This window comes from Pleurodeles waltl, chromosome 8 (genome assembly GCF_031143425.1).
Source record: "Pleurodeles waltl isolate 20211129_DDA chromosome 8, aPleWal1.hap1.20221129, whole genome shotgun sequence".
Lineage (NCBI taxonomy): Eukaryota > Metazoa > Chordata > Amphibia > Caudata > Salamandridae > Pleurodeles > Pleurodeles waltl.
In genome coordinates, this window is record NC_090447.1 from 1402628350 (window position 1) to 1402654705 (window position 26356).

General features: G+C 46.1%; 1 protein-coding gene across 2 annotated transcripts in view; it reads right to left on the bottom strand.

Moving 5' to 3' along the window:
• The window catches only part of LOC138248680 (trifunctional purine biosynthetic protein adenosine-3-like), a 329279-nt gene that overhangs the window by 269949 nt on the left and 32974 nt on the right, over positions 1 to 26356 (bottom strand). For both annotated transcript variants that reach the window (XM_069202471.1, XM_069202472.1), the window contains 2 exons: positions 6471 to 6630; positions 951 to 1046 (listed from right to left, as the gene is read on the bottom strand). In XM_069202471.1, coding sequence (XP_069058572.1) covers positions 951 to 1046; positions 6471 to 6615 — 241 coding nt within the window. In that variant the 5' untranslated portion in view covers positions 6616 to 6630. The remainder of the gene's footprint in view (positions 1 to 950; positions 1047 to 6470; positions 6631 to 26356) is intronic.

Genomic DNA, 26356 nt, shown 5'->3' on the forward strand with positions numbered 1-26356 from the left:
TTCATCACCCAAACTGGGGTGGCATGGTGAGCAAAAGAACAATGGATTAAACCCAGATCATCCTTTTGTGTTGCTAGTGCAGAAAGAGCATTTATTGAAGAAGCTGAAGGGTTGCAAGAGGGCTCCGACTCTGGGAAAGCATTTTCCTCCTTTTTCACAGGTTGTGTTCCTCACACACTGTGGCTTCAGACATTGAATGAGGGAGAAAAGCAACATCCAATTGAGGCAGCATCATGGTAATTTCGAGTAGGAAAAGTGAGATTTGTCTAGACGAGAACCATAAAAATGTGTAGAATGGATACACATTAAGGCACAGTGATACAAAAGTCAAACAGACTGTTTAACAGACGTACGGAAACAGCAGAAATGGTTAAATTTGCTCTTGAATGTATATTTCATGTTTAGATTATGCTCCCAGGTGGAGTGCTACACTGGAGACCACACCCTACCATGTCAATCCAATTACAAGTAACTCGAAATATCCAGTATGTCCATGCCTATCAGATACCATGATTTCCCTTTTTATCACACATATAACTATGAGGGAACACAGCTGAACACAAGAGTTTTTTTTATTAAAAGGAAAACTAGAACTAGCCACTTAAAGCCCACTATCACAGGCATCGCCAAGCATTCCCATTTTATTATGCCTCCCAATGCTAATTTCAGGTTTGCCCATTTAGCACCTACTGATTAAACTGTAATGTAGATGATTATTGCCACCTACCACTTGACACTATTTGCTGCCACCCCAGTAGTCTCAGTTTGAGAAGATGCAAGAAGAGTCACCAGCAAACTGCTGATGTAGCAAACTGTTGGTTTTCTTTACAATTTATATTGATTTAATATCCACAGAGTACCCCTTAATATTATTCCTCCTAAAACAGATACACTGTGGTGCAAAGCGAAAGAACAACTCTTCAAAAGTATAATTTTTGTTTGCGTCTTACCAGCAGCAAGTGGAGCCTCTGGTCCAACCACCACAAGACCAATATCTTTGTCTTTACAGAACTTGATAACAGCCGCATGATCGCTGGCTTGGATAGCTGCAAGAATTGAAAACTATTAGATTGAATGAAGTTCAAAAGCACACATGGTATAGCACTTACAAAGTGATGCCCAAGAAACTACCACCCACATTGCAGTGCATTTATCCGAGGTATTTACTGGTAGAGATGCAAAAAAGAATTGTTGCTTGGACATGGGAAAGACAAAAAGGCAAAGTCACACACTTCGTTGCCAGGTTGTCACAAAACAAAGCTGTTATTCTCATTAATCAAGTGTGTACATTTGGAACAGAGTCAAGCGGTCGGGTATCTATGTGCACAGATTAGATCTACTAAAGATGAAAGTAGAACTAGCCACACAATTGTCTAAATGGAATCCCAATCTACATACCCAGGGCATTTTGGTTTTCAAGCACCATACAAAAGTCATCTTTTACAAAATACGTTATGCAAAGTCAGGCAGGCAGCCATCATCGCATGCAGTATTTTCCTTTGGCACGATGTAAAATATACTTCCCAGGAGACCACCAAATACTGAATTTCTTGTGAGGAATTTGAGACACTTTGACGTAGAAGGTTTGCACCAAAGCCATGACACCGGAGGTATTAAGAAATTAAAACCAAATAAAGACCTCCAAAATGGGATTTAGTCACATGGAACAGGCAACTTGGCTTAGACCAGACATTACTTGGAGTCCTGTACTTAAATTACCCACTACTTTTTAAGATCTGGGGTAGCTTGGGAAAGCTCTAGCAGCTGTCAGCATTAGGGGGCAACACTAATTGTTTAAAGGCTTGACTTGAAGGTGAATCCTCTCCATTCCATTGAAGTGCCAGGAAAAAGAAAGGAAGCCATTCTCTAACCACTTGGTTGTGGAACCAAGATTGTGCAGTGCATGTGGTGTCCACTGTGGACAACTATGTAAAGTCTGCTACCAGATGTTTGAATACTGGCAGGCATAGCTCAATCCTTCACTCTTACAAGTTTGAGCAAATGAGTGAGAGAGGGTTTACCAGCTGCTCTAGGGAGTTTTGCAACAAAAAAACATGCTTTTACAGTATATTTTGAGAGTGAGACTGAGCCAATCATTCCCCATGCAGGAGAACACTAACTAAACACAAAAACATATCTACAGGCTTCTAGATGGCTACTGCTTTCCTCCAGGAACATTAATTCGACTTTCGCTCCATAACGCATACTCTTTCCCTCCAACTCGCTATAGAAATCGAACATTTGGAGAAAGAAAGAAAAAAAACAAAAAAAAACACTCAAGAGGTTTTCAAGTGCACAGTAGGAAACACAAAGTGCGGAACAGCAAGACTGGTTACCTGCACAAATCCCTCGATTAGAGAGATGGTGATTATAACCTTGCTTTTCCGTTGGGCCTACCTATCCCTCTCCCCTTCTTAGGCAGCATCATATCCCCTCTTGATGATGTGGATGAGAGGACCCTGCAATTTTGACACCGCCAAAATATTACCCAATTTGAACGTGCACAATTTGATGAATCAGAGAGGGTGTTAAACTTCAATTTCATGAGGTAAAGCATCCCGGAGGTAAGGTAACTTCCAAAACATTAAAATATCAAAAAACAGACAATTAAGTAAAAGGGCCCACTCAATAACAGTGTTCCAGATCAGCGGTATAGATTAAATATTCATTACAAAAATTCAAATGCAACATGGTACAGAATCAATGCCATACAGGCTTTTCGAAAACAGAATATGTTTAACTGCACTTCTCTGTAATGCTTTAATTCCTAAGAGGGCAGAATCAAGAGAAAAACAGATAGCATCCTTGGCAGATCAGGAAAGATCACTGGCTCACCCCCAAAACTTAGGGTTTTTATACACTGTTTTTGCAAATGAAATTACTAAAACTGCAAATTCATCCATGGTATGATCAAATGGGTTATATTCTTAGCAAATAAGAGCACAATTTTATTAAATGTCATACTGCCTTAGCACCTAAGAACTATCTCACTACATGAATATTTGATTCTGCTCACTCTATACTAATGCCATCTGGAGATGGTGGAACAAACTAGACTCAAACAGCAGCAAGCTATTATGAATGAATTAGGTACATTGAGGTAGCAGAAAGGCCTTGAAGTATAGTTGCAGGTTTGTGACTAGGCAGTGAAAGATTCACAGAGAACAGTATGAACAATGACAATGGAAATAAACAAACATGATTCTGCTCAACTGTGGGCTGCAGAAATAAACAGTGAACCGTGCAAGAAGAAGAGAAATCCATTTAGTAAAATATGGCACTATATGCCTGAATCCCAACCTACCTCACACAGACTCCAGACCATTCAGAATGCTGCCACCAGACTCATCCTGCCTTGCCACACCCACATCGAGCCTCAGCTTAGAGAGCTCCACTGGTTACCTACCCTAAAACACTGCTTACCAATGCATTTAAGATCCTCCACAACATTGGACCTGCCTACCTCAACCACCGCCTTTCACTTCTACCAACCCACCAGACAACAGACAGACAGACACATAAATATACATATATCCCATGCACCCACAGAAGCAGAGCTGGTGGTCGCGCTTTTTCCAACACCACCGCCAAGACCTGGAATAACCTTAACCAACACATCAGGACCTCTCCTTCACTACTCAACTTCCACAGGAAGCTTAAGACCTGGCTCTTCAACTAATCCTGCAGATGTCCTTCGGATGACCCACACCTGCTCTCGCTTGACCTCTACATCTGCTGAAGTGCCTGGATACCCTCTCAGGTGAAAAGTAGGCTCAACAAATTTACATAACATACCATGGCTGCTAGGCCTCAAATGAGGACTAGTAAGTAAGAGTCAGGAAAACACACTTCTACACATCAAGGGAAATTAATTTAAAACACAAAAGTTCTGTATCAGTGTGTACATGAGTAATCAAGAATAAAACCACAACTTTGTTAATAATGCACAAACATATAGATGCACAAACATTTTCAACAGTGATATGAACACCATACAATTCTTCATTACATACTGTAATCTGGTAAAGATCCTGAAATGCTTTACAAATACTGTGAGTAGTGTGACTTCAAACAAATCAGAAAGTACTGGTGAATCACAGATCACCAATGACTAAACAAATGGTTAAAGCAAGACAATCTAGTTGCATAAAAAGTATGCGGGTAGATGGAAAACTATAGTCACTCACAATCTTATTCTGTTAAACACCTTACATGGGTTCAAATATTTATTAGGAGATGAGCAAATAGAACAACAGTTTAAGGAGAAAACAGGAAAATTCCAAGTGATTCCCTACAATGCGAACAAGTTTGAAGTAATATATTTGCCTGGAAGTTTAAACTGGCCAACGGAATTCCTGTATAAACTATGAACGTATCAAAGTCAACACGGAGTTCTTCAGTGAGTACTACAACGTACAATGAGTTAACAGGGATTGAAGGAGAACCAATTTAAGCATATCATGAAAGGTTCTTGTAGACCAATGCTAAAGATTAGGCAATGCATGAGGTCCACAAAGCCCAACATATTTGCGACAGACATGCAGAAATTTCACTCGGGAATTACAGAGAAGGGAGACATGCCTTGCTTTGTTTCCATAAACCAAAACTGAAACAGAGCCATAAAATTACTAATTAGGTGAGAAACAGGAAGATATTCTACAACTAGCATACTAAAAAAATGGAGTGCACATTAGGGAAATTTAATCCAGCCCAGGTGAGTTGATAAGGCCATAGCTTGATGTATTTACAGGACTGGAGGGAAGAAAGACTACTGGATAGCGGGTTTTAGGTTGCCCTCAAATATGAAATACATGCAACATTTACGACTGAAACCATTAGAGGAGCAGCATCTATTTTGGGTTGGAGATGCTCTCTCCACATACATCAAGGTGAATATTCACATTCCAAAACACACTGTGGTGAAAGCAGGTATATATAATCTTATTGGAAGGACCAGTGGCAACAGGACATAAATCATTTTTATATAAATATATCATTAGACACAATATGCAGAGATAGCTTGACACAACTATACTCAAACTTTGTGCCTAGAGACATATCTTAAGAAAGTGGTTCTTAATCTTTTGACTTCTGTGGACCTTGTCACTTTAGCATTCTCTATCATTCTAGCACTTTATCATTACTGGAACCCGGGGGCCTCCACTGAATTATTATTGGAAACTGTCGACCCACCACGGAGTCATTAAGGGAAGCCAGGAACCCTGACAAACATTGTTGATAATTTGAAATACAAAACAGTACACAGAAAATACAGAAAACAAATATGCAAACAGACAGCATTTTTTAGCCACTTTATTTAAATGTAATGTGTTAATCTGGTAATATGATTTAATTTTCTAAGCAGGCACAGAACACCTGAGGAGGATTCGTAGACCCCTACGGGTCCCCGGACCACAGATTGGGAAAAACAGTGTTATGAGACTAACTTAAAAAGGCAATGGGGCGAGTTTTACTTTTTAGTAGATATACATTACACACACTTCCAAATATTGTATCAGACAGACCATTTCCATACGTACAACTCAAGACAAAATCAATGGTGATGGAAGCACCAAAAAGAAATAATTTGCCAAGAGCATTGTTGTGAAGTGAAATTTCTTAACACTGAAGAAGGAAATATGGTGGACTACTCATGTTCCTATGTTATATGTTGACAATCATAACACTGTCTTGACCGCAGGAACTAAAATGGTCAAATTTCATGTAACCTCCAAAACAGCTCTAATTGTGAGTGTACAGAAAGTGATTCCTCAAACAATTTCAGAAAACTAAACACTGCACATCTCCTGATCATAATAGGAGGAGAAATTATACAAATTAGCTGATGTACTATCAAAGAATGAGTGGGATGTTGGACAAGCCTATGGTGTGGGATATGACATCAGATTTTCTCAAAATACATTTATTTAAAAAAAAAAAAACATTCAAATGGCTCTGCAGATGTGGAATATGTATGGGCAACATGTTTAAAGACTGGTGTCAACTAGAATTATACCAGAATCCAGGAGCCCTTATGCAATCCCAGTGACCATCTGCCAGAAGAATAATGACATGAGAGAGTGTACGGAGTACAAAATACTGAATGGTAAAAGAATACCTGATCAATACACCTGAAATATTACAAGGTGGCTAAATCTGCACAGATCATCTGCCTTTGGGTATGAACAACAAAGAAAGAAAGCAGGCTTGATAGGCTGCAAGGTTACTGGTTAGAAACTGTTATGATCCTGGGAACCCTCATATTAATACCATGACAAAGTTTACTTTTAACCTACCCTCAACTAAAGAGTCTCACTATTTCAGGATACATAATTACAAGGGAGTGAGTCAACTCGCACAACTTTTAGGAGAGAGGCGAAGAGCCATGCTAGATAGCTCCAAATGCAGAACTATGAAGACTCATGAATAATAAATGGCATGTTTTTTTTAAATAAATGTATTCTCCTTACCAGAGTTTGAGATTTTACCACGGTTTGTGGTTCCAGCATTTCCTGGTCCAACAAGGACTTGTTTCACATGTGGAGATTGGGCCAACTTCCAGGCCAGGGCATGCTCTCTGGCCCCACTGCCAATTACAAGCACACGTTCAGTCATTGTCTACTTTAAGCTCTGTAAAAAAAAAACGTTTAAGAAATAAATGTTATCACACCACAATTATGTGAAAAGTTATCATTTTAAGAAGAAAACATTTACAAAAATGACTAAATAAACAACGAGGGGATTTATGGTAAGGTGATAAACATAAATGAAACTCAACTGGAAAAATAATGAACATGTAAAAAATATGTCCAGCAGGACAACCAGGAGGCTGCATAACAACAGGGCTTCAGACAGGTTAGTTCCTGTTGAGAGACACAGTAAAGTCCAGATATCTACTATAAAAACAACAAAGTGGGACAAGATTCCAAATAAGGTCAACACTGGAAACGGAATATGGCTAGTATGAGGTTGCTGGTTTCCCATAGTTAGAATGTAGATGCTGGAGTTTTGCCCTACTACAGCATGTGGATGTACAAAAAATGACAAAGCCTCAAGTATAAACCAACAAGGATTTCATAATTTCAGGTTGAGGTCACAATGAATGCTTGTGGCTTTCAAATCATCAGAGCAAGGGGGGCACAGTATTTCCACTGGCTGGAGCTCTACAGCATCAAAGTTCAACTATGGAGGTTCATAGATCCCAAATTCAACAAATCAAAGGTCATAATACCCATGCTCAGATCGCCAGGAAACCTTCTGTATGGATACAAGTACTTGTATTGAGAAATGCTAGAGTGCGCCCCTGACAAATACCATATTCCGAAGTCCTCCAAGGGGCAATAAGCTTATACCACTGCAAAGTCCTATTCACTGCAAGCACTCCAGACCTTTGGAAATAAGCATGAAGGAGGATCAAGAAGTTCTAGTAGACCAATTATTCATAAACAACTGGCGAGGATCCACGCTTCAAATTCCCGCAACTTAAATTTAACTGTAAACACTACAATTTACACAGACCATATCATGACTGCAGCCTGCTTAGCAGGACCCAGGCCACCAAGATCAAAACTAGTATTCCAAAGACAAAAAACTCAGGAACATCATTAGAAAATGGAATATCATACTTTAATACATTATAAGGAAATGCCTCCTTGGCATGGTTACCCCCTGACTTTTTGCCTTTTGTTGATGCCAGTTATGACTGAAAGTGTGCTGGGACCCTGCTAACCAGGCCCCAGCACCAGTGTTCTTTCCCTAAACTGTATATTTGTTCCCACAATGGGCACAGCCCTGGCACCCAGATAAGTCCCTTGCAAATGTTACCCCTGATGCCAGGGAAGGTCTCTAAGGGCTGCAGCATGTCTTATGCCACCCTGAGGACCCCTCACTCAGCACATGCACAAAGTCTCACAGCTTGTGTGTGCTGGTGGAAAGAAAATGACATGGCACTCCCCTCAGAGTGCCATGCCCACCTCACACTGCCTGTGGCATAGGTAAGTCACCCCTCTAGCAGGCCTTACAGCCCTAAGGCAAGGTGCACAATACCACAGGTGAGGGCATATGTGCATGAGCACTATGCCCCTACAGTGTCTAAGCAAAACCTTAGACATTGTAAGTGCAGGGTAGCCATAAAGAGTATATGGTCTGGGAGTTTGTCAAACACGAACTCCACAGTTCCATAATGGCTACACTGAAATCTGGGAAGTTTGGTATCAAACTTCTCAGCACAATAAATGTACACTGATGCCAGTGTTGAATTTATTGTAAAATGCACCCAGAGGGCATCTTAGAGATGCCCCCTGAATACGAGTCCGACTCCTAGTGCTAGGCTGACCAGTTCCTGCCAGCCTGCCACAACCAGACAAGTTTCTGGCCACATGGGGAGAGTGCCTTTGTCACTCGGTGGCCAGGAACAAAGCTTGTACTGGGTGGAGGTGCTTCTCACCTCCCCCTGCAGGAACTGTAACACCCGGTGGTGAGCCTCAAAGGCTCATGACTTTTGTTACAGCACCCCAGGGCATCCCAGCTAGTGGAGATGCATGCCCCTCCGGCCACTGCCCCCACTTTTGGTGGCAAGGGTGGAGGAGATAATGAGAAAAACAAGGAGGAGGCACCAGCCAGTCAGGACAGCCCCTAAGGTGTCCTGAGCTGAGGTGACCCCTGCCTTGAGAAATCCTCCATCTTGAGATTGGAGGATTCCCCCAAAAGGATTAGGGTTGTGCCCCCCTCCCCTCAGGGAGGAGGCACCAATAGGGTGTAGCCACCCTCCAGGACAGTAGCCATTGGCTACTGCCCTCCTGACCTAAACACACCCCTAAACCCAGAACCCAGGAAATCGGATTCCTGAAACCTACAAAAAGAAGGACTGCTGACCTGAAAACCCTCCAAAGACGACAACTAACTTGGCCCCAGCTCTACCGGCCTGTCTCCAGACTCAAAGAACCTGCACAGCGACGCATCCGACAGGGACCAGCGACCTTTGAAGCCTCAGAGGACTGCCCTGAACCGAAGGACCAAGAAAGTCCAGAGAACAGCGGCACTGTTCACCAACAGCAACATTTTTGAAACTTTGCAACAACTTTTAAAGAACTCACTCTTCCCACCGGAAGCGTGAGACTTCACACTCTGCACCCGACACCCCCGGTTCGAGCTCCAGAGAACCAACACTGCAGAGAGGACTCCCAGACGACTGCGACCTTGTGAGTACCCTGAGACGCACCCCCACAGCGACACCTGCAGAGAGGATCCAGAGGCTCCCCATGACCGCGACTGCCTGGAACAAAGAACACGACGCCTGGACCAAGCACTGCACCTGCAGCCCCCAGGCCAGAAAGGAACTGACATCCAGTGCAGGAGTGACCATCAGGCGGTCCTCTGCCTAGCCCAGTCGGTGGCTGGCCCGAGAAGCCCCCCTGTGCCCTGCCTCCATCGCTAGAGTGACCCCCGGGTCCCTCCATTTATTTCTACAGGAAACCCGATGCCTGCTAAGCACACGGCACCCGGCTGCCCCTGTGCCGCTGAGGGTGTGTTTTGTGTGCCGGTTTGTGCCCCCCCCATCCCCAGTGCTCTACAAAACCCCCCTGGTCTGCTCCCCGAGGACGGAGGTACTTACCTGCCAGCAGACCAGAACCGGAGCACCCCTGGTCTCCACAGGCACCTATGTGTTTTGAGCCCTCCTTTGACCTCTGCACCTGACCGGCCCTGTGTTGCTGGTGCGGTGACTTTGGGGTTGCCTTGAACCTGAACTTGTAAGTGCTTTACTTACCTCAGAAACTTAACCTTACTTACCTCCCCCCAGGAACTGTTGATTTGTGCACTGTGTCCACTTTTAAAATAGCTTATTGCCATTTTAACCCATACGGTGTGTACCACTGCTTTAATTCAAAGTTCCTTACTTACCTATGTGGAGGACCTAGCATTTTATGTATTTACTTCAAATCTAGCGGTTCTAAAATAAATTAAGAAAATATATTTTTCTATATAAAAACTATTGGCCTGGAGTTAAGTCTTTGAGTGTGTGTTTATCATTTATTGCCTGTGTGTGTATAACAAATGCTTAACACTACCCTCTGATAAGCCTACTGCTCGACCACACTACCACAAAATAGAGCATTAGAATTTTCTAATTTTGCACATAAACCTATAAGGGGACTGTGCACACTATCTCTCACTTTGAGATTGTATATACAGAGCCAACTTCCTACATACATGCTTCTATAAGTTATTTCAACCCATCAGAGCCCACCAATTCTATGGATACTAAACCCATGACGATGGTGAAACACAGCAAAAACATATATCTGGCAATTCTGAAAGGTATCCATCAGTTGGTGACAAGCCTTCATAATCCCAGTGACTTAGCCAGGACACAATAATAATGTATTTCCATCTTTTCTTGCAGGATGTTCCATTTGTTCCTTTGTACACAAAAACATAACTAGGACAGATACATTCTGAAAAGCCTTTCCTGGAATCTCCCAAATGTGGTGCTGAATATCTGATAGACATCAGTGCTTAGAAGTATTTTTCCAACGAATGTGCAATAACATTGCCTCACTGAATACATATTTTTGATGTGCAGGCCCTAGTCCTCACTCTTTGAAATCAAATACCACATCATAACGAAGGAAACAGAGCAAGGCATTTCGTTTCTGATATTCCATGGAAGCTCTCAGTGTATGGCCACTTATTGCTCCTGATTTGCCAGAATCAGACAGGGTCAATACGCAATCTGCGCTTTCTTACTGCAATTGTCATAAAGAGGGCATTTCTGCAAGTCCTTCAGGAATTTCTCGACCTTAGAGATATTCTAGATGCTTGGGTATTTCTGGGTTTAAAGTCTCCTAAAGTGCACATGAAGAATGACAATTTATTTAAAAATAACAGAGGAGTGAGGGTAGAAAAGCTAGAATGACGTGCCTAACAGATTATCTAAACTCTCATTACTGAAATCTTCAACTTCCTTATATCATATCAAGTAAAGGCCCTTGCCTTCCGGATTGATCACTTGCTACCTAAGCCCAGGCAGATCAACCGCAATGTTACTGGTGCCAGAGCTGGAATAATTTTCCTAAAAACCTTCATGACACCAATTTATTTTCATATTGTGAAAAAGCTCTGGTTATAAGCTGCATTGATTATGGAAATACCAACACTGAAAGAGTCCCCAAAGTCCATGCTCTCTTCTCTCAACGACATCCTACATTTCATGGCTAGATTATGAGTGAGGACCTCGCTCAGTCCTTTTCTCTGTAGAACGCTCTCCCATCTGGAGCAAGATACTGTAGGAAGTTGGCTCTGTATGTGCTATTTCAAAGTAAGGAATAGCCTGCACAGAGTCCAAGGGTTCCCCTTAGAGGTAAAATAGTGGTAAAAATAGATAATACTAATGCTCTATTTTGTGGTAGTGTGGTCGAGCAGTAGGCTTATCCAAGGAGTAGTGTTAAGCATTTGTTTTACATACACAGACAATAAATGAGGTACACACACTCAGAGACAAATCCAGCCAATAGGTTTTGTTATAGAAAAATATATTTTCTTAGTTTATTTTAAGAACCACAGGTTCAAATTTAACATGTAATATCTTGTTTGAAAGGTATTGCAGGTAAGTACATTTAGGAACTTTGAATCATTTCCATTGCATGTATACTTTTCAAGTTATTCACAAATAGCTACTTTAAAAGTGGACACTTAGTGCAATTTTCACAGTTCCTGGGGGAGGTAAGTTTTTGTTAGTTTTACCAGGTATGTAAGACACTTACAGGGTTCAGTTCTTGGTCCAAGGTAGCCCACCGTTGGGGGTTCAGAGCAACCCAAAAGTCACCACACCAGCAGCTCAGGGCCGGTCAGGTGCAGAGTTCAAAGTGGTGCCCAAAACGCATAGGCTAGAATGGAGAGAAGGGGGTGCCCCGGTTCCGGTCTGCTTGCAGGTAAGTACCCGCGTCTTCGGAGGGCAGACCAGGGGGGTTTTGTAGGGCACCGGGGGGGACACAAGCCCACACAGAAATTTCACCCTCAGCGGCGCGGGGAGGCCGGGTGCAGTGTTAGAACAAGCGTCAGGTTCGCAATGGAAGTCAATGAGAGATCAAGGGATCTCTTCAGCGCTGCAGGCAGGCAAGGGAGGGCTTCCTCGGGGAAACCTCCACTTGGGCAAGGGAGAGGGACTCCTGGGGGTCACTTCTGCAGTGAAAGTCCGGTCCTTCAGGTCCTGGGGGCTGCGGGTGCAGGGTCTTTTCCAGGCGTCGGGACTTAGGTTTCAGAGAGTCGCGGTCAGGGGAAGCCTCGGGATTCCCTCTGCAGGCGGCGCTGTGGGGGCTCAGGGGGGACAGGTTTTGGTACTCACAGTCGTAGAGTAGTCCGGGGGTCCTCCCTGAGGTGTTGGTTCTCCACCAGCCGAGTCGGGGTCGCCGGGTGCAGTGTTGCAAGTCTCACGCTTCTTGCGGGGAGTTGCAGGGTTCTTTAAAGCTGCTTCTTGAAACAAAGTTGCAGTCTTTTTGGAGCAGGTCCGCTGTCCTCGGGAGTTTCTTGTCGTCGTCGAAGCAGGGCAGTCCTCAGAGGATTCAGAGGTCGCTGGACCCTTTGGAAGGCGTCGCTGGAGCAGAGTTCTTTGGAAGGCAGGAGACAGGCCGGTGAGTTTCTGGAGCCAAGGCAGTTGTTGTCTTCTGGTCTTCCTCTGCAGGGGTTTTCAGCTGGGCAGTCCTTCTTGTTGTTGCAGGAATCTAATTTTCTAGGGTTCAGGGTAGCCCTTAAATACTAAATTTAAGGGCGTGTTTAGGTCTGGGGGTTAGTAGCCAATGGCTACTAGCCCTGAGGGTGGGTACACCCTCTTTGTGCCTCCTCCCAAGGGGAGGGGGTCACAATCCTAACCCTATTGGGGGAATCCTCCATCTGCAAGATGGAGGATTTCTAAAAGTTAGAGTCACCTCAGCTCAGGACACCTTAGGGGCTGTCCTGACTGGCCAGTGACTCCTCCTTGTTGCTTTCTTTGTTCCCTCCAGCCTTGCCGCCAAAAGTGGGGGCCGTGGCCGGAGGGGGCGGGCAACTCCACTAAGCTGGAGTGCCCTGCTGGGCTGTGACAAAGGGGTGAGCACCGCCAGGTGTTACAGCTCCTGCCTGGGGGAGGTGTTAGCATCTCCACCCAGTGCAGGCTTTGTTACTGGCCTCAGAGTGACCAAGGCACTCTCCCCATGGGGCCAGCAACATGTCTCTAGTGTGGCAGGCTGCTGGAACTAGTCAGCCTACACAGACAGTCGGTTAAGTTTCAGGGGGCACCTCTAAGGTGCCCTCTGGGGTGTATTTTGCAATAAAATGTACACTGGCATCAGTGTGCATTTATTGTGCTGAGAAGTTTGATACCAAACTTCCCAGTTTTCAGTGTAGCCATTATGGTGCTGTGGAGTTCGTGTTTGACAAACTCCCAGACCATATACTCTTATGGCTACCCTGCACTTACAATGTCTAAGGTTTTGTTTAGACACTGTAGGGGTACCATGCTCATGCACTGGTACCCTCACCTATGGTATAGTGCACCCTGCCTTAGGGCTGTAAGGCCTGCTAGAGGGGTGACTGACCTATACTGGCATAGGCAGTGAGAGGCTGGCATGGCACCCTGAGGGGAGTGCCATGTCGACTTACTCGTTTTGTTCTCACTAGCACACACAAGCTGGTAAGCAGTGTGTCTGTGCTGAGTGAGAGGTCTCCAGGGTGGCATAAGACATGCTGCAGCCCTTAGAGACCTTCCTTGGCATCAGGGCCCTTGGTACTAGAAGTACCAGTTACAAGGGACTTATCTGGATGCCAGGGTCTGCCAATTGTGCATACAAAAGTACAGGTTAGGGAAAGAACACTGGTGCTGGGGCCTGGTTAGCAGGCCTCAGCACACTTTCAATTCAAAACATAGCATCAGCAAAGGCAAAAAGTCAGGGGGCAACCATGCCAAGGAGGCATTTCCTTACACAACCCCCCCCCCCCCAAACGAAAGAGGATGAGACTAACCTTTCCCAAGAGAGTCTTCATTTTCTAAGTGGAAGAACCTGGAAAGGCCATCTGCATTGGCATGGGCAGTCCCAGGTCTGTGTTCCACTATAAAGTCCATTCCCTGTAGGGAGATGGACCACCTCAACAGTTTAGGATTTTCACCTTTCATTTGCATCAGCCATTTGAGAGGTCTGTGGTCAGTTTGAACTAGGAAGTGAGTCCCAAAGAGGTATGGTCTCAGCTTCTTCAGGGACCAAACCACAGCAAAGGCCTCCCTCTCAATGGCACTCCAACGCTGCTCCCTGGGGAGTAACCTCCTGCTAATGAAAGCAACAGGCTGGTCAAGGCCATCATCATTTGTTTGGGACAAAACTGCCCCTATCCCATGTTCAGAGGCATCTGTCTGCACAATGAACTGCTTAGAATAATCTGGAGCTTTTAGAACTGGTGCTGAGCACATTGCTTGTTTCAGGGTGTCAAAGGCCTGTTGGCATTCCACAGTCCAGTTCACTTTCTTGGGCATTTTCTTGGAGGTGAGTTCAGTGAGGGCTGTCACAATGGATCCATATCCCTTCACAAACCTCCTGTAATACCCAGTCAAGCCAAGGAATGCCCTGACTTGAGTCTGGGTTTTTGGAGCTACCCAGTCCAGAATAGTCTGGATCTTGGGTTGGAGTGGCTGAACTTGGCCTCCACCTACAAGGTGGCCCAAGTAAACCACAGTTCCCTGCCCTATCTGGCATTTGGATGCCTTGATAGAGAGGCCTGCAGATTGCAGGGCCTTCAAAACCTTCTTCAGGTGGACCAGGTGATCCTGCCAGGTGGAGCTAAAGACAGCAATATCATCAAGATAAGCTGTGCTAAAGGACTCCAAACCAGCAAGGACTTGATTCACCAACCTTTGGAAGGTGGCTGAGGCATTCTTTAACCCAAAGGGCATAACAGTAAACTGGTAATGCCCATCAGGTGTGGAGAATGCTGTTTTCTCTTTTGCTCCAGGTGCCATTTTTATTTGCCAGTACCCTGCTGTCAAGTCAAAGGTACTTAAGAATTTGGCAGCACCTAATTTATCTATGAGCTCATCAGCTCTTGGAATTGGATGAGCATCTGTCTTGGTGACAGAATTGAGCCCTCTGTAGTCCACACAAAACCTCATCTCTTTCTTTCCATCTTTGGTGTGAGGTTTGGGGACTAAGACCACTGGGCTAGCCCAGGGGCTGTCAGAGCGCTCAATTACTCCCAATTCCAGCATCTTGTGGACTTCCACCTTGATGCTTTCCTTAACATGGTCAGACTGTCTAAAGATTTTGTTCTTGACAGGCATGCTGTCTCCTGTGTCCACATCATGGGTACACAGGTGTGTCTGACCAGGGGTTAAGGAGAAGAGTTCAGGAAACTGTTGTAGGACTCTCCTACAATCAGCTTGCTGTTGGCCAGAGAGGGTGTCTGAGTAGATCACTCCATCTACTGAGCCATCTTTTGGGTCTGATGACAGAAGATCAGGGAGAGGTTCACTCTCTGCCTCCTGATCCTCATCTGTTACCATCAACAGATTTACATCAGCCCTGTCATGGAAGAGCTTAAGGCGGTTCACATGGATCACCCTCTTGGGGCTCCTGCTTGTGCCCAGGTCCACCAGGTAGGTGACCTGACTCTTCCTTTCTAGCACTGGGTAAGGGCCACTCCATTTGTCCTGGAGTGCCCTGGGAGCCACAGGCTCCAGAACCCAGACTTTCTGCCCTGGTTGGAACTCAACCAGTGCAGCCTTTTGGTCATACCAAAACTTCTGGAGCTGTTGGCTGGCATCAAGGTTTTTGGTTGCCTTTTCCATGTACTCTGCCATTCTAGAGCGAAGGCCAAGTACATAGTCCACTATGTCTTGTTTAGGCTCATGAAGAGGTCTCTCCCAGCCTTCTTTAACAAGAGCAAGTGGTCCCCTTACAGGGTGACCAAACAGAAGTTCAAAGGGTGAGAATCCTACTCCCTTCTGTGGCACCTCTCTGTAAGCAAAAAGCAGACATGGCAAGAGGACATCCCATCTCCTTTTGAGTTTTTCTGGGAGCCCCATGATCATGCCTTTTAATGTCTTGTTGAATCTCTCAACTAAGCCATTAGTTTGTGGATGGTATGGTGTAGTGAATTTGTAAGTCACTCCACACTCATTCCACATGTGTTTTAGGTATGCTGACATGAAGTTGGTACCTCTGTCAGATACCACCTCCTTAGGGAAACCCACTCTGGTAAAGATACCAATGAGGGCCTTGGCTACTGCAGGGGCAGTAGTCGACCTAAGGGGAATAGCTTCAGGATACCTAGTAGCATGATCCACTACTACTAGGATGTACATATTTCCTGAGGCTGTGGGAGGTTCCAGTGGACCAACTATGTCCACACCCACTCTTTCAAAGGGGACCCCCACCACTGGAAGTGGAATGAGGGGGGCCTTTGGGTGCCCACCTGTCTTACCACTGGATTGACAGGTGGGGCAGGAGAGGCAAAACTCCTTAACCTTCTGGGACATATTGGGCCAGTAGAAGTGGTTGACTAACCTCTCCCACGTCTTGGTTTGCCCCAAATGCCCAGCAAGGGGAATATCATGGGCTAAGGTCAGAATAAACTCTCTGAACGACTGAGGCACTACCACTCTCCTAGTGGCACCAGGTTTGGGGTCTCTGGCCTCAGTGTACAGGAGTCCATCTTCCCAATAGACCCTATGTGTTCAATTTTTCTTGCCCTTGGACTCTTCAGCAGCTTGCTGCCTAAGGCCTTCAAGAGAGGGACAGGTTTCTTGTCCCTTACACGGCTCTTCCCTTGAGGGTCCCCCTGGGCCTAAGAGCTCAACCTGATAAGGTTCAAGCTCCAAAGGCTCAGTTCCCTCAGAGGGCAGAACTTCTTCCTGAGAAGAGAGGTTCTCTTTTTCTGACTGTGTTGCAGTTGGTTTCCCAACTGACTTTCCTTTTCTCTTGGTAGGCTGGGCCATTTTTCCAGACTCCAGCTCTACTTTTTCACCCTGTGCCTTGCATTGTGCTCTTGTTTTTACACACACCAGTTCAGGGATACCCAGCATGGCTGCATGGGTTTTTAGTTCTACCTCAGCCCATGCTGAGGACTCCAGGTCATTTCCAAGCAGACAGTCTACTGGGATGTTTGAGGAGACCACCACCTGTTTCAGGCCATTGACCCCTCCCCATTCTAAAGTTACCATTGCCATGGGATGTGCTTTAGTCTGATTGTCAGCGTTGGTGACTGTATAAGTTTTTCCAGTCAGGTATTGGCCAGGGGAAACCAGTTTCTCTGTCACCATGGTGACACTGGCACCTGTATCCCTCAGGCCTTCTACACTTGTCCCATTAATAAAGAGCTGCTGCCTGTATTTTTGCATGTTAGGAGGCCAGGCAGCTAGTGTGGCTAAATCCACCCCACCCTCAGAGACTAGAGTAGCTTCAGTGTGGACCCTGATTTGCTCTGGGCACACTGTTGATCCCACTTGGAGACTAGCCATTCCAGTGTTACCTGGATTGGAGTTTGGAGTGGAACTTTTCTTGGGACAGGCCTTGTCTCCAGTTTGGTGTCCAGACTGACTACAGTTTCGACACCAGGCCTTTTTGGGATCAAAGTTTTTACCCTTGTACCCAGGATTGGTTTGTGAAGAGGCTCTGGGCCCATCCTCCTGTGCAGGTTTTTGGGGGCCTGTAGAAGACTCTTTACTATTTTTATTTTTGGCTGTCTCACCACCTTTCCCCTGGGGAGGTTTTGTGACCCCTTTCTTTTGGCCACCCCCTGTGGAAGTTTTGGACACCCTAGTCTTGACCCAATGGTCCGCCTTCTTTCCCAATTCTTGGGGAGAAATTGGTCCTAGGTCTACCAGATGCTGATGCAGTTTATCATTGAAACAATTACTTGACAGGTGTTCTTTCACAAATAACTTGTACAGCCCATCATAATTACTTACACCACTGCCTTGAATCCAACCATCTAGTGTTTTTACGGAGTAGTCTACAAAGTCAACCCAGGTCTGGCTCGAGGATTTTTGAGCCCCCCTGAATCTAATCCTATACTCCTCAGTGGAGAATCCAAAGCCCTCAATCAGGGTACCCTTCATGAGGTCATAAGATTCTGCATCTTGTCCAGAGAGTGTGAGGAGTCTATCCCTACACTTTCCTGTGAACATTTCCCAAAGGAGAGCACCCCAGTGAGATCTGTTCACTTTTCTGGTTACACAAGCCCTCTCAAAAGCTGTGAACCATTTGGTGATGTCATCACCATCTTCATATTTAGTTACAATCCCTTTAGGGATTTTCAACATGTCAGGAGAATCTCTGACCCTATTTATGTTGCTGCCACCATTGATGGGTCCTAGGCCCATCTCTTGTCTTTCCCTCTCTATGGCTAGGATCTGTCTTTCCAAAGCCAATCTTTTGGCCATCCTGGCTAACTGGATGTCCTCTTCACTGGAGTTATCCTCAGTGATTTCAGAGTTGTTGGTCCCTCCTGTGAGGGAACCAGCATCTCTGACTATTATTTGTGGAGTCAGGGCTTGAGAAGCCCTGCTCTCCCTAAGTAGGACTGGAGGGGGGGAATTTCCCTCCAAGTCACTATCTTCATCCTCTGAGTTGCCACCCTCAGAGGGGTTGGCCTTTTCAAACTCTGCCAAAAGCTCCTGGAGCTGTATTTTGGTAGGTTTGGGGCCCATTGTTATTTTCTTTAGTTTACAGAGTGACCTTAGCTCTCTCATCTGTAGATGGAGGTAAGGTGTGGTGTCGAGTTCCACCACAGTCACATCTGTGCTAGACATTTTGCTTCTAAAAGTTGGAATACTTTTTAAGAAACTAAACTGGTTCTAGAATCTAATTAAAACTTTTAACAAACTTTTAAACTCTAAAAGAAAATGCTAACAGGGACTAACACAAGGCCCTAGCAGGACTTTTAAGAATTTAGAAAACTTTTCAAATTGCAAAAATCAATTTCTAATGACAATTTTGGAATTTGTCGTGTGATCAGGTATTGGCTGAGTAGTCCAGCAAATGCAAAGTCTTGTACCCCACCGCTGATCCACCAATGTAGGAAGTTGGCTCTGTATGTGCTATTTCAAAGTAAGGAATAGCCTGCACAGAGTCCAAGGGTTCCCCTTAGAGGTAAAATAGTGGTAAAAATAGATAATACTAATGCTCTATTTTGTGGTAGTGTGGTCGAGCAGTAGGCTTATCCAAGGAGTAGTGTTAAGCATTTGTTGTACATACACATAGACAATAAATGAGGTACACACACTCAGAGACAAATCCAGCCAATAGGTTTTGTTATAGAAAAATATATTTTCTTAGTTTATTTTAAGAACCACAGGTTCAAATTTAACATGTAATATCTTGTTTGAAAGGTATTGCAGGTAAGTACATTTAGGAACTTTGAATCATTTCCATTGCATGTATACTTTTCAAGTTATTCACAAATAGCTACTTTAAAAGTGGACACAGTGCAATTTTCACAGTTCCTGGGGGAGGTAAGTTTTTGTTAGTTTTACCAGGTATGTAAGACACTTACAGGGTTCAGTTCTTGGTCCAAGGTAGCCCACCGTTGGGGGTTCAGAGCAACCCCAAAGTCACCACACCAGCAGCTCAGGGCCGGTCAGGTGCAGAGTTCAAAGTGGTGCCCAAAACGCATAGGCTAGAATGGAGAGAAGGGGGTGCCCCGGTTCCGGTCTGCTTGCAGGTAAGTACCCGCGTCTTCGGAGGGCAGACCAGGGGGGTTTTGTAGGGCACCGGGGGGGACACAAGCCCACACAGAAATTTCACCCTCAGCGGCGCGGGGGCGGCCGGGTGCAGTGTTAGAACAAGCGTCGGGTTCGCAATGGAAGTCAATGAGAGATCAAGGGATCTCTTCAGCACTGCAGGCAGGCAAGGGGGGGCTTCCTCAGGGAAACCTCCACTTGGGCAAGGGAGAGGGACTCCTGGGGGTCACTTCTGCAGTGAAAGTCCGGTCCTTCAGGTCCTGGGGGCTGCGGGTGCAGGGTCTTTTCCAGGCGTCGGGACTTAGGTTTCAGAGAGTCGCGGTCAGGGGAAGCCTCGGGATTCCCTCTGCAGGCGGCGCTGTGGGGGCTCAGGGGGGACAGGTTTTGGTACTCACAGTCGTAGAGTAGTCCGGGGGTCCTCCCTGAGGTGTTGGTTCTCCACCAGCCGAGTCGGGGTCGCCGGGTGCAGTGTTGCAAGTCTCACGCTTCTTGCGGGGAGTTGCAGGGTTCTTTAAAGCTGCTTCTTGAAACAAAGTTGCAGTCTTTTTGGAGCAGGTCCGCTGTCCTCGGGAGTTTCTTGTCGTCGTCGAAGCAGGGCAGTCCTCAGAGGATTCAGAGGTCGCTGGACCCTTTGGAAGGCGTCGCTGGAGCAGAGTTCTTTGGAAGGCAGGAGACAGGCCGGTGAGTTTCTGGAGCCAAGGCAGTTGTTGTCTTCTGGTCTTCCTCTGCAGGGGTTTTCAGCTGGGCAGTCCTTCTTGTTGTTGCAGGAATCTAATTTTCTAGGGTTCAGGGTAGCCCTTAAATACTAAATTTAAGGGCGTGTTTAGGTCTGGGGGGTTAGTAGCCAATGGCTACTAGCCCTGAGGGTGGGTACACCCTCTTTGTGCCTCCTCCCAAGGGGAGGGGGTCACAATCCTAACCCTATTGGGGGAATCCTCCATCTGCAAGATGGAGGATTTCTAAAAGTTAGAGTCACCTCAGCTCAGGACACCTTAGGGGCTGTCCTGACTGGCCAGTGACTCCTCCTTGTTGCTTTCTTTGTTCCCTCCAGCCTTGCCGCCAAAAGTGGGGGCCGTGGCCGGAGGGGGAGGGCAACTCCACTAAGCTGGAGTGCCCTGCTGGGCTGTGACAAAGGGGTGAGCCTTTGAGGCTCACCGCCAGGTGTTACAGCTCCTGCCTCGGGGAGGTGTTAGCATCTCCACCCAGTGCAGGCTTTGTTACTGGCCTCAGAGTGACCAAGGCACTCTCCCCATGGGGCCAGCAACATGTCTCTAGTGTGGCAGGCTGCTGGAACTAGTCAGCCTACACAGACAGTCGGTTAAGTTTCAGGGGGCACCTCTAAGGTGCCCTCTGGGGTGTATTTTGCAATAAAATGTACACTGGCATCAGTGTGCATTTATTGTGCTGAGAAGTTTGATACCAAACTTCCCAGTTTTCAGTGTAGCCATTATGGTGCTGTGGAGTTCGTGTTTGACAAACTCCCAGACCATATACTCTTATGGCTACCCTGCACTTACAATGTCTAAGGTTTTGTTTAGACACTGTAGGGGTACCATGCTCATGCACTGGTACCCTCACCTATGGTATAGTGCACCCTGCCTTAGGGCTGTAAGGCCTGCTAGAGGGATGACTGACCTATACTTGCATAGGCAGTGAGAGGCTGGCATGGCACCCTGAGGGGAGTGCCATGTCGACTTACTCGTTTTGTTCTCACTAGCACACACAAGCTGGTAAGCAGTGTGTCTGTGCTGAGTGAGAGGTCTCCAGGGTGGCATAAGACATGCTGCAGCCTTTAGAGACCTTCCTTGGCATCAGGGCCCTTGGTACTAGAAGTACCAGTTACAAGGGACTTATCTGGATGCCAGGGTCTGCCAATTGTGCATACAAAAGTACAGGTTAGGGAAAGAACACTGGTGCTGGGGCCTGGTTAGCAGGCCTCAGCACACTTTCAATTGTAAACATAGCATCAGCAAAGGCAAAAAGTCAGGGGGCAACCATGCCAAGGAGGCATTTCCTTACAGATACCAACAAGACTTTCTCACCTTCTGCAAAACAATGAGAACATTTCAAGCCCATGAACTGCAAACCTGCCACCTGTCAGGCATTTATACTTCTTCCCACTTCTTGCCTCATGAATGTGCCATTTCAATTTGCCCTGAGCACTGTCTGCTCTCCCCTTCACGATTCCTCTCTTACCGTCCTTTCTTTCTGTACCTCATGGCAATCTTTATTTAAATATCATCACTGCTTGACCTACTTTTAGAACCATACACTGTGTCATTACACATCTGTTTGATGTTTGGTAATTGTTTTCTCAGATGCCTCTGCCTCCACTGCTTGTTTCAAGGTAACCAAGGCTGCTGTCTCTTCTGTTAGTTACACTGTCAAGCACATTGAGACCTCTCTGGTCGATTGGTTCTATATAAAAAAGTAAAATAGATTTTTTTTAAATAATAATTTGGTAGCGATAGTCTACTAGGGCATCAGAAATGCTTACTAATTTAAGGTACTAAATATAATAGGGCAAAACTAGAAAGGCATCCTGTGAGCAGAGAAAGAAACAAGAGACTGGCTATTCAAAGACTGAATATACTTTTTAATAAGAAAGTTTTGGGTCCACATGAAGGGACAATTGAGTGTGGTCTGAAGTCTTTAAACTGGTCATAATTGTTTTGCTACCTCACAGACTGTCTGGATCGGTGCCCCTTAAAGTATGACATGTGCAATAAGTCAGGAGGTGCTCAGTTTTTATCAATAACTTCAGGGACATTGTAAGGAAATGCCTCCTTGGCATGGTTGCCCCCTGACTTTTTGCCTTTGCTGATGCTATGTTTACAATTGAAAGTGTGCTGAGGCCTGCTAACCAGGCCCCAGCACCAGTGTTCTTTCCCTAACCTGTACTTTTGTATCCACAATTGGCAGACCCTGGCATCCAGATAAGTCCCTTGTAACTGGTACTTCTAGTACCAAGGGCCCTGATGCCAAGGAAGGTCTCTAAGGGCTGCAGCATGTCTTATGCCACCCTGGAGACCTCTCACTCAGCACAGACACACTGCTTACCAGCTTGTGTGTGCTAGTGAGGACAAAACGAGTAAGTCGACATGGCACTCCCCTCAGGGTGCCATGCCAGCCTCTCACTGCCTATGCAGTATAGGTAAGACACCCCTCTAGCAGGCCTTACAGCCCTAAGGCAGGGTGCACTATACCATAGGTGAGGGTACCAATGCATGAGCATGGTACCCCTACCGTGTCTAAACAAAACCTTAGACATTGTAAGTGCAGGGTAGCCATAAGAGTATATGGTCTGGGAGTCTGTCAAACACGAACTCCACAGCACCATAATGGCTACACTGAAAACTGGGAAGTTTGGTATCAAACTTCTCAGCACAATAAATGCACACTGATGCCAGTGTACATTTTATTGTAAAATACACCACAGAGGGCACCTTAGAGGTGCCCCCTGAAACTTAACCGACTATCTGTGTAGGCTGACTAGTTCTAGCAGCCTGCCACAAACCGAGACATGTTGCTGGCCCCATGGGGAGAGTGCCTTTGTCACTCTGAGGCCAGTAACAAAGCCTGCACTGGGTGGAGATGCTAACACCTCTCCCAGGCAGGAATTGTCACACCTGGCGGTGAGCCTCAAAGGCTCACCTCCTTTGTGCCAACCCAGCAGGACACTCCAGCTAGTGGAGTTGCCCGCCCCCTCCGGCCAGGCCCCACTTTTGGCGGCAAGGCCGGAGAAAATAATGAGAATAACAAGGAGGAGTCACTGGCCAGTCAGGACAGCCCCTAAGGTGTCCTGAGCTGAGGTGACTCTAACTTTTAGAAATCCTCCATCTTGCAGATGGAGGATTCCCCCAATAGGGTTAGGATTGTGACCCCCTCCCCTTGGGAGGAGGCACAAAGAGGGTGTACCCACCCTCAGGGCTAGTAGCCATTGGCTACTAACCCCCCAGACCTAAACACGCCCTTAAATTTAGTATTTAAGGGCTACCCTGAACCCTAGAAAATTAGATTCCTGCAACTACAAGAAGAAGGACTGCCTAGCTGAAACCCCTGCAGCGGAAGACCAGAAGACGACAACTGCCTTGGCTCCAGAAACTCACCGGCCTGTCTCCTGCCTTCCAAAGATCCTGCTCCAGCGACGCCTTCCAAAGGGACCAGCGACCTCGACATCCTCTGAGGACTGCCCCTGCTTCGAAAAGACAAGAAACTCCCGAGGACAGCGGACCTGCTCCAAGAAAGGCTGCAACTTTGTTTCCAGCAGCTTTAAAGAACTCTGCAAGCTCCCCGCAAGAAGCGTGAGACTTGCAACACTGCACCCGGCGACCCCGACTCGGCTGGTGGCGATCCAACACCTCAGGAGGGACCCCAGGACTACTCTGATACCGTGAGTACCAAAACCTGTCCCCCCTGAGCCCCCACAGCGCCGCCTGCAGAGGGAATCCCGAGGCTTCCCCTGACCGCGACTCTTTGAATCTAAAGTCCCGACGCCTGGGAGAGACCCTGCACCCGCAGCCCCCAGGACCTGAAGGACCGGACTTTCACTGGAGAAGCGACCCCCAGGAGTCCCTCTCCCTTGCCCAAGTGGAGGTTTCCCCGAGGAACCCCCCCCTTGCCTGCCTGCAGCGCTGAAGAGATCCCGAGATCTCTCATAGACTAACATTGCGAACCCGACGCTTGTTTCTACACTGCACCCGGCCGCCCCCGCGCCGCTGAGGGTGAAATTTCTGTGTGGACTTGTGTCCCCCCCGGTGCCCTACAAAACCCCCCTGGTCTGCCCTCCGAAGACGCGGGTACTTACCTGCAAGCAGACCGGAACCGGGGCACCCCCTTCTCTCCATTCTAGCCTATGTGTTTTGGGCACCACTTTGAACTCTGCACCTGACCGGCCCTGAGCTGCTGGTGTGGTGACTTTGGGGTTGCTCTGAACCCCCAACGGTGGGCTACCTTGGACCAAGAACTGAACCCTGTAAGTGTCTTACTTACCTGGTAAAACTAACAAATACTTACCTCCCCTAGGAACTGTGAAAATTGCACTAAGTGTCCACTTTTAAAACAGCTATTTGTGAATAACTTGAAAAGTATACATGCAATTTTGATGATTTAAAGTTCCTAAAGTACTTACCTGCAATACCTTTCGAATGAGATATTACATGTAGAATTTGAACCTGTGGTTCTTAAAATAAACTAAGAAAAGATATTTTTCTATATAAAAACCTATTGGCTGGATTTGTCTCTGAGTGTGTGTACCTCATTTATTGTCTATGTGTATGTACAACAAATGCTTAACACTACTCCTTGGATAAGCCTACTGCTCGACCACACTACCACAAAATAGAGCATTAGTATTATCTATTTTTACCACTATTTTACCTCTAAGGGGAACCCTTGGACTCTGTGCATGCTATTCCTTACTTTGAAATAGCACATACAGAGCCAACTTCCTACATTGGTGGATCAGCGGTGGGGTACAAGACTTTGCATTTGCTGGACTACTCAGCCAATACCTGATCACACGACAAATTCCAAAATTGTCATTAGAAATTGATTTTTGCAATTTGAAAAGTTTTCTAAATTCTTAAAAGACCTGCTAGGGCCTTGTGTTAGATCCTGTTTAGCATTTCTTTTAGAGTTTAAAAGTTTGTAAAAGTTTGAATTAGATTGTAGAACCAGTTGTAGATTCTTAAAAAGTATTCCAACTTTTAGAAGCAAAATGTCTAGCACAGATGTGAATGTGGTGGAACTCGACACCACACCTTACCTCCATCTACAGATGAGAGAGCTAAGGTCACTCTGTAAACTAAAGAAAATAGCAATGGGCCCCAAACCTACCAAAGTACAGCTCCAGGAGCTTTTGGCAGAGTTTGAAAAGGCCAACCCCTCTGAGGATGGCAACTCAGAGGATGAAGATAGTGACTTGGAGGGAAATTCCCCCCCTCCAGTCCTACTTAGGGAGAGCAGGGCTTCTCAAGCCCTGACTCCACAAATAATAGTCAGAGATGCTGGTTCCCTCACAGGAGGGACCAACAACTCTGAAATCACTGAGGATAACTCCAGTGAAGAGGACATCCAGTTAGCCAGGATGGCCAAAAGATTGGCTTTGGAAAGACAGATCCTAGCCATAGAGAGGGAAAGACAAGAGATGGGCCTAGGACCCATCAATGGTGGCAGCAACATAAATAGGGTCAGAGATTCTCCTGACATGTTGAAAATCCCCAAAGGGATTGTAACTAAATATGAAGATGGTGATGACATCACCAAATGGTTCACAGCTTTTGAGAGGGCTTGTGTAACCAGAAAAGTGAACAGATCTCACTGGGGTGCTCTCCTTTGGGAAATGTTCACAGGAAAGTGTAGGGATAGACTCCTCACACTCTCTGGACAAGATGCAGAATCTTATGACCTCATGAAGGGTACCCTGATTGAGGGCTTTGGATTCTCCACTGAGGAGTACAGGATTAGGTTCAGGGGGGCTCAAAAATCCTCGAGCCAGACCTGGGTTGACTTTGTTGACTACTCAGTGAAAACACTAGATGGTTGGATTCAAGGCAGTGGTGTAAATAATTATGATGGGCTGTACAATTTATTTGTGAAAGAACACCTGTTAAGTAATTGTTTCAATGATAAACTGCATCAGCATCTGGTAGA